The sequence below is a fragment of the Scyliorhinus torazame genome, chromosome 22 (assembly GCF_047496885.1).
Source record: "Scyliorhinus torazame isolate Kashiwa2021f chromosome 22, sScyTor2.1, whole genome shotgun sequence".
NCBI classification, from domain to species: Eukaryota; Metazoa; Chordata; class Chondrichthyes; order Carcharhiniformes; family Scyliorhinidae; genus Scyliorhinus; species Scyliorhinus torazame.
Genome location: NC_092728.1, coordinates 9,090,295 through 9,107,471, shown reverse-complemented (window position 1 = coordinate 9,107,471; position 17,177 = coordinate 9,090,295). Strand labels below are relative to the sequence as shown.

Sequence of the window (17,177 nt, the reverse complement as noted above, 5' to 3'; positions counted from 1 at the left end):
AAGCAGGGAAGCCTTGTCAGGCTTGACCATTTCGAATCGCAGTGTGGCTTTGATGGCCTTGTTGGAGACACGCAGGTGACAGGACCCTAACCCAGTGATGGCATTGCCATTATAATCACACAGCTGGCAGGTCGGCGGAAGAATTTTTGGCTGCCTTTCGATGCGAGCAAGATCTGCTCGAGGTACGAGATTGGCTGAAGCACCAGTGGCCTGCTTGAACCGGACGCTGCATTGGTTAACTTGCACGCCATTCGTCCGCAGAATCCACGTTGAGAATGGGTAGGCGTGTTGCTGAATTTGAGGAGGCCTTGTCAGACGTGGTAATGATGCCCACGTGATATGGGGACTCCAGGCAGTCGTCCTCTGGATCCGTGGTGGTATCAGGTTCGGAATCCAGCAGCCCTTGCTGCACACTTCGAACGCGTTGGCGTTGGGACTGGGATCGCTGGCCCACGACCGGCGGTGCAGATCTGCACAAGGCCGCATAATGGCCAGGATTCCCACAATTCAAACATCGCCCGCCTCTTGCAGGGCATTGCCGCTTTAAGTGGGCGGTGCTGCAGTTCGGGCACGTCATGACGTTGACGTCGTAACGCTCCGTGCGTCGTCGCACATGTGCAGTGCGGTCAGCCGCCGCTCGCACCTGCGCAGTTTGGTCTTCCGCCGCTTCGTTCTCCCGTCCGTGGTGCGCATGCGTGGGAGCCCGGGGAAAAACGCGCGAAATGGCCGCCTTCATCGATGCTAAGGCGCCGCATCCGGGCGATGGCCTGTACACTCGCAGCCTCGTGGGAGGCAAGTTGGTCCTGTTCTGCCGATTTAAGGCGGGAGTAGCGACTTTTCGCCTGATCATGCACTTTACACGTCTCGATGACGACTGGCAGGGTCATGGTTTTTATTTTTAGGAGCTGCTCCCACAGGGCGTCGGAGTGGACCCCAAACACGATCTGATCCCTGATGAGGGAATCAGCGATGTCACCGTAGTTGCAGGACCGCGCTAATATGCGGAGCTGAGTTAGAAAGGATTGGAAAGGCTCATCCTTACCCTGAAGGTGTTGCTGGAAGACATAGCGCTCCGAGCCCTCGTTAGTCTCAACCTCACAGTGACTGTCGAATTTGGCTAAGGCGGTCTGGAACGTGGTCTTCTCGCCGTCGCAAAAGTGAGCGAATTGAAGATTTGGATGGCCTGGACCCCGCAGTCGGCAGGAGCGGCGCGATTTTTCTGGCATTGGACGCATCCTCGAGGCCCGAGGCCTCAATGTAGAGACTGAACTTCTGCTTGAAGACCCGCCAGTTGACGCCGGGATTTCCGGAGATCCGGAGCTATGGAGGAGCCTGGATGTTCTCCATGCCGCTGGAAAGCGGTTTGGACTGGATTGGATTTGTTTATTGTCACGTGTACCGAGGTACAGTGAAAAGTATTTTTCTGCGAGCAGCTCAACAGATCATTAAATACATGGGAAGAAAAGAAAATACATAATAGGGCAACACAAGGTCCACAATGTAACTACATAAGCACCGGCATCGGGTGAAGCATACAGGGTGTAGTGTTAATGAAATCAGTCCATAAGAGGGTCGTTTAGGAGTCTGGTGACAGTGGGGAAGAAGCTGTTTTTGAGTCTGTTTGTGCGTGTTCTCAGACTTCTGTATCTCCTGCCCGATGGAAGAAGTTGGAAGAGTGAGTAAGCCGGGTGGGAGGGGTCTTTGATTATGCTGCCCGCTTTCCCCAGGCAGCGGGAGGTGTAGATGGATCAATGGAGGAAGGTCGTGACTGAATTTTTCAAGGTAAATTACTTTGATGAAGTAGACTCCTGGTATCATATTGTGTTATTCACCCTGGGGTAACTCGGACTGCAACAGGATGCAGATGAACGGTAAAGCAGACACCAAACGTAGGCGTTGGTTCAATAAGATTTATTGAACAGCTGTAACAATGCACACAGCTGACACTCTACTACTCTACGTGTACTAACTCTAACTAACTAGGCCAGGCTAGCTCTGATCCACGTGTAGAAGGTGCTAACTGATATATACACCCTGACTGTCACTACAGTTGTCACCAGTGGAAAGAGGCGGAGTGCTGAAGCCGCGTGTGTTTTATAGTTGGAAGCCGCCCCTCTAGTGTTCTGTCTGGTGATTGGTTGTGTTCTGTCCTGTGTGTTGATTGGGTCACCTGGGTGTCTGTCACTGCCTGTCTTTACCTCATGATGTGCGTGGGTGCATATTACGGCAAGACAGAGGGAGGGAGACAGAGCGAGGGGCAGAGCGAGAGAGGGAGAGGGGAAAAGATTGACAAGGGGCTTGAGCTCCGTGGCGGGATTGTAGATGCTGTCAGGCTGAGAGGGGATTTGATCGATGTGTCCCAATCGCGAGGGGAGTTCAGCTCCGGAATGATTGAGTGACTCCATACTCACGATGAGTGGCTCCCTGTTGATGTTGTGCATGTCAAGTGCGAGCAGGAATTCCCGCGTTCCCAGGTACATCCGGTCCTGGTCCTGGTCCATCAGCAGGATGCGGAAGTCAGTGGAGTTGAGCAGGAAGTGGAGCGGCCTCGCTGTCCCTGAGTGTAGGAGCTCTGAAACACACAAACACAGGAGGGGGGGGGGTCAGTCGCTGTTACGCTGCATCTCCCCCCCCCCCCTTTCCGGTTCATTGACGAACCTCACTGGCAGTTCAGCCCCTTTCTCCAGACCCAGGGACGCTCAGTGCCGAGCGGGATGGCGAGCTGGGGGAGAGCGCCCTTGTCAGCCAGCTCCCCTGGGGCAGGGCAAACTTCCCAGGAACAGGTCCTAGCCGCGTGTGACCCAGAGGGACATCCGACCCCACTCTCTACCCCACTACATTCGCGCCCTGCTGTCCTCGAGAGGGTCAATGCAGTCCACGGGCACCATCGAGGCAGTGTGTGCCCGCTGGGTACCACAGTGTCCGAGGCACCATCGAGACAGTCTGTGCCCGCTGGGTAACGCAGTGTCCGAGGCACCATCGAGACAGTCTGTGCCCGCTGGGTACCACAGTGCCCGAGGCACCATCGAGACAGTCTGTGCCCGCTGGGTAACGCAGTGTCCGAGGCACCATCGAGACAGTCTGTGCCCGCTGGGTACCACAGTGTCTGAGGCACCATCGAGACAGTCTGTGCCCGCTGGGTAACGCAGTGTCTGAGGCACCATCGAGGCAGTGTGTGCCCGCTGGGTACCACAGTGTCTGAGGCACCATCGAGACAGTCTGTGCCCGCTGGGTAACGCAGTGTCTGAGGCACCATCGAGGCAGTGTGTGCCCGCTGGGTACCACAGTGTGTGAGGCACCATCGAGGCAGTCTGTGCCCGCTGGGTACCACAGTGTCTGAGGCACCATCGAGACAGTCTGTGCCCACTGGGTAACGCAGTGTCTGAGGCACCATCGAGACAGTCTGTGCCCGCTGGGTACCACAGTGTCTGAGGCACCATCGAGACAGTCTGTGCCCACTGGGTAACACAGTGTCTGAGGCACCATCGAGACAGTCTGTTGCCCGCTGGGTAACGCAGTGTCTGAGGCACCATCGAGACAGTCTGTGCCCGCTGGGTACCGCAGTGTGTGAGGCACCATAGAGACAGTCTGTGCCCGCTGGGTACCACAGTGTCTGAGGCACCATCGAGACAGTCTGTGCCCGCTGGATAACACAGTGTCCGAGGCACCATCGAGACAGTCTGTGCCCGCTGGGTACCACAGTGTCTGAGGCACCATCGAGACAGTCTGTGCCCGCTGGGTACCACAGTGTCTGAGGCACCATCGAGACAGTCTGTGCCCGCTGGGTAACGCAGTGTCTGAGGCACCATCGAGACAGTCTGTGCCCGCTGGGTACCACAGTGTCCGAGGCACCATCGAGACAGTCTGTGCCCGCTGGGTAACGCAGTGTCTGAGGCACCATCGAGACAGTCTGTGCCCGCTGGGTAACGCAGTGTCTGAGGCACCATCGAGACAGTCTGTGCCCGCTGGGTACCACAGTGTCTGAGGCACCATCGAGGCAGTCTGTGCCCGCTGGGTACCACAGTGTCTGAGGCATCATCGAGACAGTCTGTGCCCGCTGGGTAACGCAGTGTCTGAGGCACCATCGAGACAGTCTGTGCCCGCTGGGTACCACAGTGTCCGAGGCATCATCGAGACAGTCTGTGCCCGCTGGGTACCACAGTGTCTGAGGCACCATCGAGACAGTCTGTGCCCGCTGGGTAACGCAGTGTCCGAGGCATCATCGAGACAGTCTGTGCCCGCTGGGTACCACAGTGTCCGAGGCATCATCGAGACAGTCTGTGCCCGCTGGGTAACGCAGTGTCCGAGGCATCATCGAGACAGTCTGTGCCCGCTGGGTACCACAGTGTCCGAGGCATCATCGAGACAGTCTGTGCCCGCTGGGTAACGCAGTGTCTGAGGCACCATCGAGGCAGTCTGTGCCCGCTGGGTACCACAGTGTCCGAGGCATCATCGAGACAGTCTGTGCCCGCTGGGTAACGCAGTATCTGAGGCACCATCGAGGCAGTCTGTGCCCGCTGGGTACCACAGTGTCTGAGGCACCATCGAGGCAGTCTGTGCCCGCTGGGTACCACAGTGCCCGAGGCATCATCGAGACAGTCTGTGCCCGCTGGGTACCACAGTGTGTGAGGCACCATCGAGACAGTCTGTGCCCGCTGGGTACCACAGTGTCTGAGGCACCATCGAGGCAGTCTGTGCCCGCTGGGTACCACAGTGTGTGAGGCACCATCGAGACAGTCTGTGCCCGCTGGGTACCACAGTGTGTGAGGCACCATCGAGACAGTCTGTGCCCGCTGGGTACCACAGTGTCCGAGGCACCATCGAGACAGTCTGTGCCCGCTGGGTAACGCAGTGTGTGAGGCACCATCGAGACAGCCTGTGCCCGCTGGGTAACGCAGTGTCCGAGGCACCATCGAGACAGTCTGTGCCCGCTGGGTACCACAGTGACCGAGGCACCATCGAGACAGTCTGTGCCCGCTGGGTAACACAGTGTGTGAGGCACCATCGAGACAGTCTGTGCCCGCTGGGTAACGCAGTGACTGAGGCACCATCGAGACAGTCTGTGCCCGCTGGGTAACGCAGTGTCCGAGGCACCATCGAGACAGTCTGTGCCCGCTGGGTACCACAGTGTCTGAGGCACCATCGAGACAGTCTGTGCCCGCTGGGTACCACAGTGTGTGAGGCACCATCGAGACAGTCTGTGCCCGCTGGGTAACGCAGTGACTGAGGCACCATCGAGACAGTCTGTGCCCGCTGGATACCACAGTGTCTGAGGCACCATCGAGACAGTCTGTGCCCGCTGGGTAACGCAGGGTCCGAGGCACCATCGAGACAGTCTGTGCCCGCTGGGTACCACAGTGCCTGAGGCACCATCGAGATAGTCTGTGCCCGCTGGGTACGGCAGTGTGTGAGGCACCATCGAGACAGTCTGTGCCCGCTGGGTACCACAGTGTCCGAGGCACCAGCGAGACAGTCTGTGCCCGCTGGGTACCACAGTGCCTGAGGCACCATCGAGACAGTCTGTGCCCGCTGGGTACCACAGTGTCTGAGGCACCATCGAGACAGTCTGTGCCCGCTGGGTACCACAGTGTCCGAGGCACCATCGCGGCAGTCTGTGCCCGCTGGGTACCACAGTGTCCGAGGCACCATCGAGACAGTCTGTGCCCGCTGGGTACCACAGTGTCCGAGGCACCATCGCGGCAGTCTGTGCCCGCTGGGTACCACAGTGTCTGAGGCACCATCGAGACAGTCTGTGCCCGCTGGGTAACGCAGTGTCTGAGGCACCATCGAGACAGTCTGTGCCCGCTGGGTACCACAGTGACTGAGGCACCATCGAGACAGTCTGTGCCCGCTGGGTACCACAGTGTCTGAGGCACCATCGAGACAGTCTGTGCCCGCTGGGTACCACAGTGTCTGAGGCACCATCGAGACAGTCTATGCCCGCTGGGTACCACAGTGTCCGAGGCACCATCGCGGCAGTCTGTGCCCGCTGGGTACCACAGTGTCTGAGGCACCATCGAGACAGTCTGTGCCCGCTGGGTAACGCAGTGTCTGAGGCACCATCGAGACAGTCTGTGCCCGCTGGGTACCACAGTGTCTGAGGCACCATCGAGACAGTCTGTGCCCGCTGGGTAACACAGTGTCCGAGGCACCATCGAGACAGTCTGTGCCCGCTGGGTACCGCAGTGTCTGAGGCACCATCGAGACAGTCTGTGCCCGCTGGGTAACACAGTGTCCGAGGCACCATCGAGACAGTCTGTGCCCGCTGGGTACCACAGTGTGTGAGGCACCATAGAGACAGTCTGTGCCCGCTGGGTACCACAGTGTCTGAGGCACCATCGAGACAGTCTGTGCCCGCTGGGTAACACAGTGTCCGAGGCACCATCGAGACAGTCTGTGCCCGCTGGGTACCACAGTGTCTGAGGCACCATCGAGACAGTCTGTGCCCGCTGGGTAACGCAGTGTCCGAGGCACCATCGAGACAGTCTGTGCCCGCTGGGTAATGCAGTGTGTGAGGCACCATCGAGACAGTCTGTGCCCGCTGGGTACCACAGTGTCCGAGGCACCATCGAGACAGTCTGTGCCCGCTGGGTAACGCAGTGTGTGAGGCACCATCGAGACAGTCTGTGCCCGCTGGGTAACGCAGTGTCCGAGGCACCATCGAGACAGTCTGTGCCCGCTGGGTACCACAGTGTCCGAGGCACCATCGAGACAGTCTGTGCCCGCTGGGTACCACAGTGTCCGAGGCACCATCGAGACAGTCTGTGCCCGCTGGGTAACGCAGTGACTGAGGCACCATCGAGACAGTCTGTGCCCGCTGGGTACCACAGTGTCCGAGGCACCATCGAGACAGTCTGTGCCCGCTGGGTACCACAGTGTCTGAGACATCATCGAGACAGTCTGTGCCCGCTGGGTACCACAGTGTCCGAGGCACCATCGAGACAGTCTGTGCCCGCTGGGTAACGCAGTGTCTGAGGCACCATCGAGACAGTCTGTGCCCGCTGGGTACCACAGTGTCCGAGGCACCATCGAGACAGTCTGTTCCCGCTGGGTACCACAGTGTCTGAGGCACCATCGAGACAGTCTGTTCCCGCTGGGTACCACAGTGTCTGAGGCACCATCGAGACAGTCTGTGCCCGCTGGGTACCACAGTGTCCGAGGCACCATCGAGACAGTCTGTTCCCGCTGGGTACCACAGTGTCTGAGGCACCATCGAGACAGTCTGTGCCCGCTGGGTACCACAGTGACTGAGGCACCATCGAGACAGTCTGTGCCCGCTGGGTACCACAGTGTGAGAGGCACCATCGAGACAGTCTGTGCCCGCTGGGTACCACAGTGTCCGAGGCACCATCGAGACAGTCTGTGCCCGCTGGGTAACGCAGTGACTGAGGCACCATCGAGACAGTCTGTGCCCGCTGGGTACCACAGTGTCTGAGGCACCATCGAGACAGTCTGTGCCCGCTGGGTACCACAGTGTGTGAGGCACCATCGAGACAGTCTGTTCCCGCTGGGTACCACAGTGTCTGAGGCACCATCGAGACAGTCTGTGCCCGCTGGGTACCACAGTGTCCGAGGCACCATCGAGACAGTCTGTGCCCGCTGGGTAACGCAGTGACTGAGGCACCATCGAGACAGTCTGTGCCCGCTGGGTACCACAGTGTCTGAGGCACCATCGAGACAGTCTGTGCCCGCTGGGTACCACAGTGTGTGAGGCACCATCGAGACAGTCTGTTCCCGCTGGGTACCACAGTGTGTGAGGCACCATCGAGACAGTCTGTGCCCGCTGGGTACCACAGTGTCCGAGGCACCATCGAGACAGTCTGTGCCCGCTGGGTAACGCAGTGTCTGAGGCACCATCGAGACAGTCTGTGCCCGCTGGGTACCACAGTGTCTGAGGCACCATCGAGACAGTCTGTACCCGCTGGGTACCGCAGTGTCTGAGGCACCATCGACACAGTCTGTGCCCGCTGGGTACCACAGTGTCTGAGGCACCATCGAGACAGTCTGTTCCCGCTGGGTACCGCAGTGTCTGAGGCACCATCGACACAGTCTGTACCCGCTGGGTACCACAGTGTGTGAGGCACCATCGAGACAGTCTGTTCCCGCTGGGTACCACAGTGTCTGAGGCACCATCGAGACAGTCTGTGCCCGCTGGGTACCACAGTGTGTGAGGCACCATCGAGACAGTCTGTGCCCGCTGGGTACCACAGTGTCCGAGGCACCATCGAGACAGTCTGTGCCCGCTGGGTAACGCAGTGTCTGAGGCACCATCGAGACAGTCTGTGCCCGCTGGGTACCACAGTGTCTGAGGCACCATCGAGACAGTCTGTGCCCGCTGGGTACCACAGTGTCCGAGGCACCATCGAGACAGTCTGTGCCCGCTGGGTACCACAGTGTCCGAGGCACCATCGAGACAGTCTGTGCCCGCTGGGTAACGCAGTGACTGAGGCACCATCGAGACAGTCTGTGCCCGCTGGGTAACGCAGTGACTGAGGCACCATCGAGACAGTCTGTGCCCGCTGGGTACCACAGTGTCTGAGGCACCATCGAGACAGTCTGTGCCCGCTGGGTACCACAGTGTCTGAGGCACCATCGAGACAGTCTGTGCCCGCTGGGTACCACAGTGTGTGAGGCACCATCGAGACAGTCTGTGCCCGCTGGGTAACGCAGTGTCCGAGGCACCATCGAGACAGTCTGTGCCCGCTGGGTACCACAGTGTGTGAGGCACCATCGAGACAGTCTGTGCCCGCTGGGTACCACAGTGTCCGAGGCACCATCGAGTCAGTCTGTGCCCGCTGGGTAACGCAGTGTCTGAGGCACCATCAAGACAGTCTGTGCCCGCTGGGTAACGCAGTGTCCGAGGCACCATCGAGACAGTCTGTGCCCGCTGGGTAACGCAGTGTCTGAGGCACCATCAAGACAGTCTGTGCCCGCTGGGTAACACAGTGTCTGAGGCACCATCGAGACAGTCTGTGCCCGCTGGGTACCACAGTGTCTGAGGCACCATCGAGACAGTCTGTGCCCGCTGGGTAACGCAGTGTCCGAGGCACCATCGAGACAGTCTGTGCCCGCTGGGTACCACAGTGACTGAGGCACCATCGAGACAGTCTGTGCCCGCTGGGTACCACAGTGTCTGAGGCACCATCGAGACAGTCTGTGCCCGCTGGGTAACGCAGTGTCCGAGGCACCATCGAGACAGTCTGTGCCAGCTGGGTACCACAGTGTGTGAGGCACCATCGAGACAGTCTGTGCCCGCTGGGTACCACAGTGTCTGAGGCACCATCGAGACAGTCTGTGCCCGCTGGGTACCACAGTGTGTGAGGCACCATCGAGACAGTCTGTGCCCGCTGGGTAACGCAGTGTCCGAGGCACCATCGAGACAGTCTGTGCCCGCTGGGTAACGCAGTGACTGAGGCACCATCGAGACAGTCTGTGCCCGCTGGGTAACGCAGTGACTGAGGCACCATCGAGACAGTCTGTGCCCGCTGGGTAACGCAGTGTGTGAGGCACCATCGAGACAGTCTGTGCCCGCTGGGTACCGCGGTGTGTGAGGCACCATCGAGACAGTCTGTGCCCGCTGGGTACCACAGTGTGTGAGGCACCATCGAGACAGTCTGTGCCCGCTGGGTACCACAGTGTCTGAGGCACCATCGAGACAGTCTGTGCCCGCTGGGTACCACAGTGTCCGAGGCACCATCGCGGCAGTCTGTGCCCGCTGGGTACCACAGTGTCCGAGGCACCATCGAGACAGTCTGTGCCCGCTGGGTACCACAGTGTCCGAGGCACCATCGCGGCAGTCTGTGCCCGCTGGGTACCACAGTGTCTGAGGCACCATCGAGACAGTCTGTGCCCGCTGGGTAACGCAGTGTCTGAGGCACCATCGAGACAGTCTGTGCCCGCTGGGTACCACAGTGACTGAGGCACCATCGAGACAGTCTGTGCCCGCTGGGTACCACAGTGTCTGAGGCACCATCGAGACAGTCTGTGCCCGCTGGGTACCACAGTGTCTGAGGCACCATCGAGACAGTCTATGCCCGCTGGGTACCACAGTGTCCGAGGCACCATCGCGGCAGTCTGTGCCCGCTGGGTACCACAGTGTCTGAGGCACCATCGAGACAGTCTGTGCCCGCTGGGTAACGCAGTGTCTGAGGCACCATCGAGACAGTCTGTGCCCGCTGGGTACCACAGTGTCTGAGGCACCATCGAGACAGTCTGTGCCCGCTGGGTAACACAGTGTCCGAAGCACCATCGAGACAGTCTGTGCCCGCTGGGTACCGCAGTGTGTGAGGCACCATAGAGACAGTCTGTGCCCGCTGGGTACCACAGTGTCTGAGGCACCATCGAGACAGTCTGTGCCCGCTGGGTAACACAGTGTCCGAGGCACCATCGAGACAGTCTGTGCCCGCTGGGTACCACAGTGTCTGAGGCACCATCGAGACAGTCTGTGCCCGCTGGGTAACGCAGTGTCCGAGGCACCATCGAGACAGTCTGTGCCCGCTGGGTAATGCAGTGTGTGAGGCACCATCGAGACAGTCTGTGCCCGCTGGGTACCACAGTGTCCGAGGCACCATCGAGACAGTCTGTGCCCGCTGGGTAACGCAGTGTGTGAGGCACCATCGAGACAGTCTGTGCCCGCTGGGTAACGCAGTGTCCGAGGCACCATCGAGACAGTCTGTGCCCGCTGGGTACCACAGTGTCCGAGGCACCATCGAGACAGTCTGTGCCCGCTGGGTACCACAGTGTCCGAGGCACCATCGAGACAGTCTGTGCCCGCTGGGTAACGCAGTGACTGAGGCACCATCGAGACAGTCTGTGCCCGCTGGGTACCACAGTGTCCGAGGCACCATCGAGACAGTCTGTGCCCGCTGGGTACCACAGTGTCTGAGACATCATCGAGACAGTCTGTGCCCGCTGGGTACCACAGTGTCCGAGGCACCATCGAGACAGTCTGTGCCCGCTGGGTAACGCAGTGTCTGAGGCACCATCGAGACAGTCTGTGCCCGCTGGGTACCACAGTGTCCGAGGCACCATCGAGACAGTCTGTTCCCGCTGGGTACCACAGTGTCTGAGGCACCATCGAGACAGTCTGTTCCCGCTGGGTACCACAGTGTCTGAGGCACCATCGAGACAGTCTGTGCCCGCTGGGTACCACAGTGTCCGAGGCACCATCGAGACAGTCTGTTCCCGCTGGGTACCACAGTGTCTGAGGCACCATCGAGACAGTCTGTGCCCGCTGGGTACCACAGTGACTGAGGCACCATCGAGACAGTCTGTGCCCGCTGGGTACCACAGTGTGAGAGGCACCATCGAGACAGTCTGTGCCCGCTGGGTACCACAGTGTCCGAGGCACCATCGAGACAGTCTGTGCCCGCTGGGTAACGCAGTGACTGAGGCACCATCGAGACAGTCTGTGCCCGCTGGGTACCACAGTGTCTGAGGCACCATCGAGACAGTCTGTGCCCGCTGGGTACCACAGTGTGTGAGGCACCATCGAGACAGTCTGTTCCCGCTGGGTACCACAGTGTCTGAGGCACCATCGAGACAGTCTGTGCCCGCTGGGTACCATAGTGTCCGAGGCACCATCGAGACAGTCTGTGCCCGCTGGGTAACGCAGTGACTGAGGCACCATCGAGACAGTCTGTGCCCGCTGGGTACCACAGTGTCTGAGGCACCATCGAGACAGTCTGTGCCCGCTGGGTACCACAGTGTGTGAGGCACCATCGAGACAGTCTGTTCCCGCTGGGTACCACAGTGTGTGAGGCACCATCGAGACAGTCTGTGCCCGCTGGGTACCACAGTGTCCGAGGCACCATCGAGACAGTCTGTGCCCGCTGGGTAACGCAGTGTCTGAGGCACCATCGAGACAGTCTGTGCCCGCTGGGTACCACAGTGTCTGAGGCACCATCGAGACAGTCTGTACCCGCTGGGTACCGCAGTGTCTGAGGCACCATCGACACAGTCTGTGCCCGCTGGGTACCACAGTGTCTGAGGCACCATCGAGACAGTCTGTTCCCGCTGGGTACCGCAGTGTCTGAGGCACCATCGACACAGTCTGTACCCGCTGGGTACCACAGTGTGTGAGGCACCATCGAGACAGTCTGTTCCCGCTGGGTACCACAGTGTCTGAGGCACCATCGAGACAGTCTGTGCCCGCTGGGTACCACAGTGTGTGAGGCACCATCGAGACAGTCTGTGCCCGCTGGGTACCACAGTGTCCGAGGCACCATCGAGACAGTCTGTGCCCGCTGGGTAACGCAGTGTCTGAGGCACCATCGAGACAGTCTGTGCCCGCTGGGTACCACAGTGTCTGAGGCACCATCGAGACAGTCTGTGCCCGCTGGGTACCACAGTGTCCGAGGCACCATCGAGACAGTCTGTGCCCGCTGGGTACCACAGTGTCCGAGGCACCATCGAGACAGTCTGTGCCCGCTGGGTAACGCAGTGACTGAGGCACCATCGAGACAGTCTGTGCCCGCTGGGTAACGCAGTGACTGAGGCACCATCGAGACAGTCTGTGCCCGCTGGGTACCACAGTGTCTGAGGCACCATCGAGACAGTCTGTGCCCGCTGGGTACCACAGTGTCTGAGGCACCATCGAGACAGTCTGTGCCCGCTGGGTACCACAGTGTGTGAGGCACCATCGAGACAGTCTGTGCCCGCTGGGTAACGCAGTGTCCGAGGCACCATCGAGACAGTCTGTGCCCGCTGGGTACCACAGTGTGTGAGGCACCATCGAGACAGTCTGTGCCCGCTGGGTACCACAGTGTCCGAGGCACCATCGAGTCAGTCTGTGCCCGCTGGGTAACGCAGTGTCTGAGGCACCATCAAGACAGTCTGTGCCCGCTGGGTAACGCAGTGTCCGAGGCACCATCGAGACAGTCTGTGCCCGCTGGGTAACGCAGTGTCTGAGGCACCATCAAGACAGTCTGTGCCCGCTGGGTAACACAGTGTCTGAGGCACCATCGAGACAGTCTGTGCCCGCTGGGTACCACAGTGTCTGAGGCACCATCGAGACAGTCTGTGCCCGCTGGGTAACGCAGTGTCCGAGGCACCATCGAGACAGTCTGTGCCCGCTGGGTACCACAGTGACTGAGGCACCATCGAGACAGTCTGTGCCCGCTGGGTACCACAGTGTCTGAGGCACCATCGAGACAGTCTGTGCCCGCTGGGTAACGCAGTGTCCGAGGCACCATCGAGACAGTCTGTGCCCGCTGGGTACCACAGTGTGTGAGGCACCATCGAGACAGTCTGTGCCCGCTGGGTACCACAGTGTCTGAGGCACCATCGAGACAGTCTGTGCCCGCTGGGTACCACAGTGTGTGAGGCACCATCGAGACAGTCTGTGCCCGCTGGGTAACGCAGTGTCCGAGGCACCATCGAGACAGTCTGTGCCCGCTGGGTAACGCAGTGACTGAGGCACCATCGAGACAGTCTGTGCCCGCTGGGTAACGCAGTGACTGAGGCACCATCGAGACAGTCTGTGCCCGCTGGGTAACGCAGTGTGTGAGGCACCATCGAGACAGTCTGTGCCCGCTGGGTACCGCGGTGTGTGAGGCACCATCGAGACAGTCTGTGCCCGCTGGGTACCACAGTGTGTGAGGCACCATCGAGACAGTCTGTGCCCGCTGGGTACCACAGTGTCTGAGGCACCATCGAGACAGTCTGTGCCCGCTGGGTACCACAGTGTCTGAGGCACCATCGAGACAGTCTGTGCCCGCTGGGTACCGCAGGGTCCGAGGCACCATCGAGACAGTCTGTGCCCGCTGGGTACCGCAGTGTCTGAGGCACCATCGAGACAGTCTGTGCCCGCTGGGTAACGCAGTGTCCAAGCACCATCGAGACAGTCTGTGCCCGCTGGGTACCGCAGTGTCTGAGGCACCATCGAGACAGTCTGTGCCCGCTGGGTAACGCAGGGTCCGAGGCACCATCGAGACAGTCTGTGCCCGCTGGGTACCACAGTGTCCGAGGCACCATCGAGTCAGTCTGTGCCCGCTGGGTACCGCAGTGTCTGAGGCACCATCGAGACAGTCTGTGCCCGCTGGGTACCACAGTGTGTGAGGCACCATCGAGACAGTCTGTGCCCGCTGGGTACCACAGTGTCTGAGGCACCATCGAGACAGTCTGTGCCCGCTGGGTACCACAGTGTGTGAGGCACCATCGAGACAGTCTGTGCCCGCTGGGTACCACAGTGTCCGAGGCACCATCGAGACAGTCTGTGCCCGCTGGGTAACGCAGTGTCTGAGGCACCATCGAGACAGTCTGTGCCCGCTGGGTACCACAGTGTCCGAGGCACCATCGAGACAGTCTGTGCCCGCTGGGTACCGCGGTGTGTGAGGCACCATCGAGGCAGTCTGTGCCCGCTGGGTAACGCAGTGTCCGAGGCACCATCGAGACAGTCTGTGCCCGCTGGGTACCACAGTGTGTGAGGCACCATCGAGACAGTCTGTGCCCGCTGGGTACCGCAGTGTCTGAGACATCATCGAGACAGTCTGTGCCCGCTGGGTACCACAGTGTCTGAGGCACCATCGAGACAGTCTGTGCCCGCTGGGTACCACAGTGTCTGAGACACCATCGAGACAGTCTGTGCCCGCTGGGTACCGCAGTGTCTGAGACATCATCGAGACAGTCTGTGCCCGCTGGGTACCACAGTGTCCGAGGCACCATCGAGACAGTCTGTGCCCGCTGGGTACCACAGTGTCTGAGACATCATCGAGACAGTCTGTGCCCGCTGGGTAACTCAGTGTCTGAGGCACCATCGAGACAGTCTGTGCCCGCTGGGTACCGCAGTGTCTGAGACATCATCGAGACAGTCTGTGCCCGCTGGGTACCGCAGTGTCCGAGGCACCATCGAGACAGCCTGTGACCGCTGGGTACCGCAGTGTCTGAGACATCATCGAGACAGTCTGTGCCCGCTGGGTACCACAGTGTCTGAGGCACCATCGAGACAGTCTGTGCCCGCTGGGTACCGCAGTGTCTGAGACATCATCGAGACAGTCTGTGCCCGCTGGGTACCACAGTGTCTGAGGCACCATCGAGACAGTCTGTGCCCGCTGGGTACCACAGTGTCCGAGGCACCATCGAGACAGTCTGTGCCCGCTGGGTACCACAGTGTCCGAGGCACCATCGAGACAGTCTGTGCCCGCTGGGTAACGCAGTGACTGAGGCACCATCGAGACAGTCTGTGCCCGCTGGGTAATGCAGTGACTGAGGCACCATCGAGACAGTCTGTTCCCGCTGGGTACCACAGTGACTGAGGCACCATCGAGACAGTCTGTGCCCGCTGGGTACCACAGTGACTGAGGCACCATCGAGACAGTCTGTGCCCGCTGGGTAACGCAGAGTCTGAGGCACCATCGAGACAGTCTGTGCCCGCTGGGTACCACAGTGTCTGAGGCACCATCGAGACAGTCTGTGCCCGCTGGGTAACGCAGTGTCCGAGGCACCATCGAGACAGTCTGTGCCCGCTGGGTAACGCAGTGTGTGAGGCACCATCAAGACAGTCTGTGCCCGCTGGGTAACGCAGTGACTGAGGCACCATCGAAACAGTCTGTGCCCGCTGGGTAACGCAGTGACTGAGGCACCATCGAGACAGTCTGTGCCCGCTGGGTACCACAGTGTCCGAGGCACCATCGAGACAGTCTGTGCCCGCTGGGTAACGCAGTGTCCGAGGCACCATCGAGACAGTCTGTGCCCACTGGGTACCGCAGTGTCTGAGGCACCATCGAGACACTCTGTGCCCGCTGGGTAACGCAGTGTCCGAGGCACCATCGAGACAGTCTGTGCCCGCTGGGTACCACAGTGTCCGAGGCACCATCAAGACAGTCTGTGCCCGCTGGGTAACGCAGTGACTGAGGCACCATCGAGACAGTCTGTGCCCGCTGGGTACCACAGTGTCCGAGGCACCATCGAGACAGTCTGTCCCGCTGGGTACCACAGTGTCTGAGGCACCATCGAGACAGTCTGTGCCCGCTGGGTACCACAGTGTCTGAGGCACCATCGAGACAGTCTGTGCCCGCTGGGTAACGCAGTGTCCGAGGCACCATCGAGACAGTCTGTGCCCGCTGGGTAACGCAGGGTCCGAGGCACCATCGAGACAGTGTGTGCCCGCTGGGTACCGCAGTGTCTGAGGCACCATCGAGACAGTCTGTGCCCGCTGGGTACCGCAGTGTCTGAGACATCATCGAGACAGTCTGTGCCCGCTGGGTACCACAGTGTGTGAGGCACCATCGAGACAGTCTGTGCCCGCTGGGTACCACAGTGTCCGAGGCACCATCGAGACAGTCTGTGCCCGCTGGGTACCGCAGTGTCTGAGGCACCATCGAGACAGTCTGTGCCCGCTGGGTACCACAGTGTGTGAGGCACCATCGAGACAGTCTGTGCCCGCTGGGTACCACAGTGTCTGAGGCACCATCGAGACAGTCTGTGCCCGCTGGGTACCACAGTGTGTGAGGCACCATCGAGACAGTCTGTGCCCGCTGGGTACCACAGTGTCCGAGGCACCATCGAGACAGTCTGTGCCCGCTGGGTAACGCAGTGTCTGAGGCACCATCGAGACAGTCTGTGCCCGCTGGGTACCACAGTGTCCGAGGCACCATCGAGACAGTCTGTGCCCGCTGGGTACCGCGGTGTGTGAGGCACCATCGAGGCAGTCTGTGCCCGCTGGGTAACGCAGTGTCCGAGGCACCATCGAGACAGTCTGTGCCCGCTGGGTACCACAGTGTGTGAGGCACCATCGAGACAGTCTGTGCCCGCTGGGTACCGCAGTGTCTGAGACATCATCGAGACAGTCTGTGCCCGCTGGGTACCACAGTGTCTGAGGCACCATCGAGACAGTCTGTGCCCGCTGGGTACCACAGTGTCTGAGACACCATCGAGACAGTCTGTGCCCGCTGGGTACCGCAGTGTCTGAGACATCATCGAGACAGTCTGTGCCCGCTGGGTACCACAGTGTCCGAGGCACCATCGAGACAGTCTGTGCCCGCTGGGTACCACAGTGTCTGAGACATCATCGAGACAGTCTGTGCCCGCTGGGTAACTCAGTGTCTGAGGCACCATCGAGACAGTCTGTGCCCGCTGGGTACCGCAGTGTCTGAGACATCATCGAGACAGTCTGTGCCCGCTGGGTACCGCAGTGTCCGAGGCACCATCGAGACAGCCTGTGACCGCTGGGTACCGCA

The 17,177-nt window shown here is 60.3% G+C and overlaps 1 protein-coding gene across 1 annotated transcript in view; it reads right to left on the bottom strand.

Annotated features, from left to right (window-relative positions):
- Nucleotides 1-17,177, bottom strand: part of LOC140399415 (semaphorin-3F-like) — a gene marked incomplete at its 3' end in the record, with an annotated part of 289,195 nt that overhangs the window by 26,138 nt on the left and 245,880 nt on the right. The window contains exon 3 of the mRNA XM_072488993.1: nucleotides 2,412-2,572. Within this exon, the coding sequence (XP_072345094.1) occupies nucleotides 2,412-2,572 (161 nt within the window). The remainder of the gene's footprint in view (nucleotides 1-2,411; nucleotides 2,573-17,177) is intronic.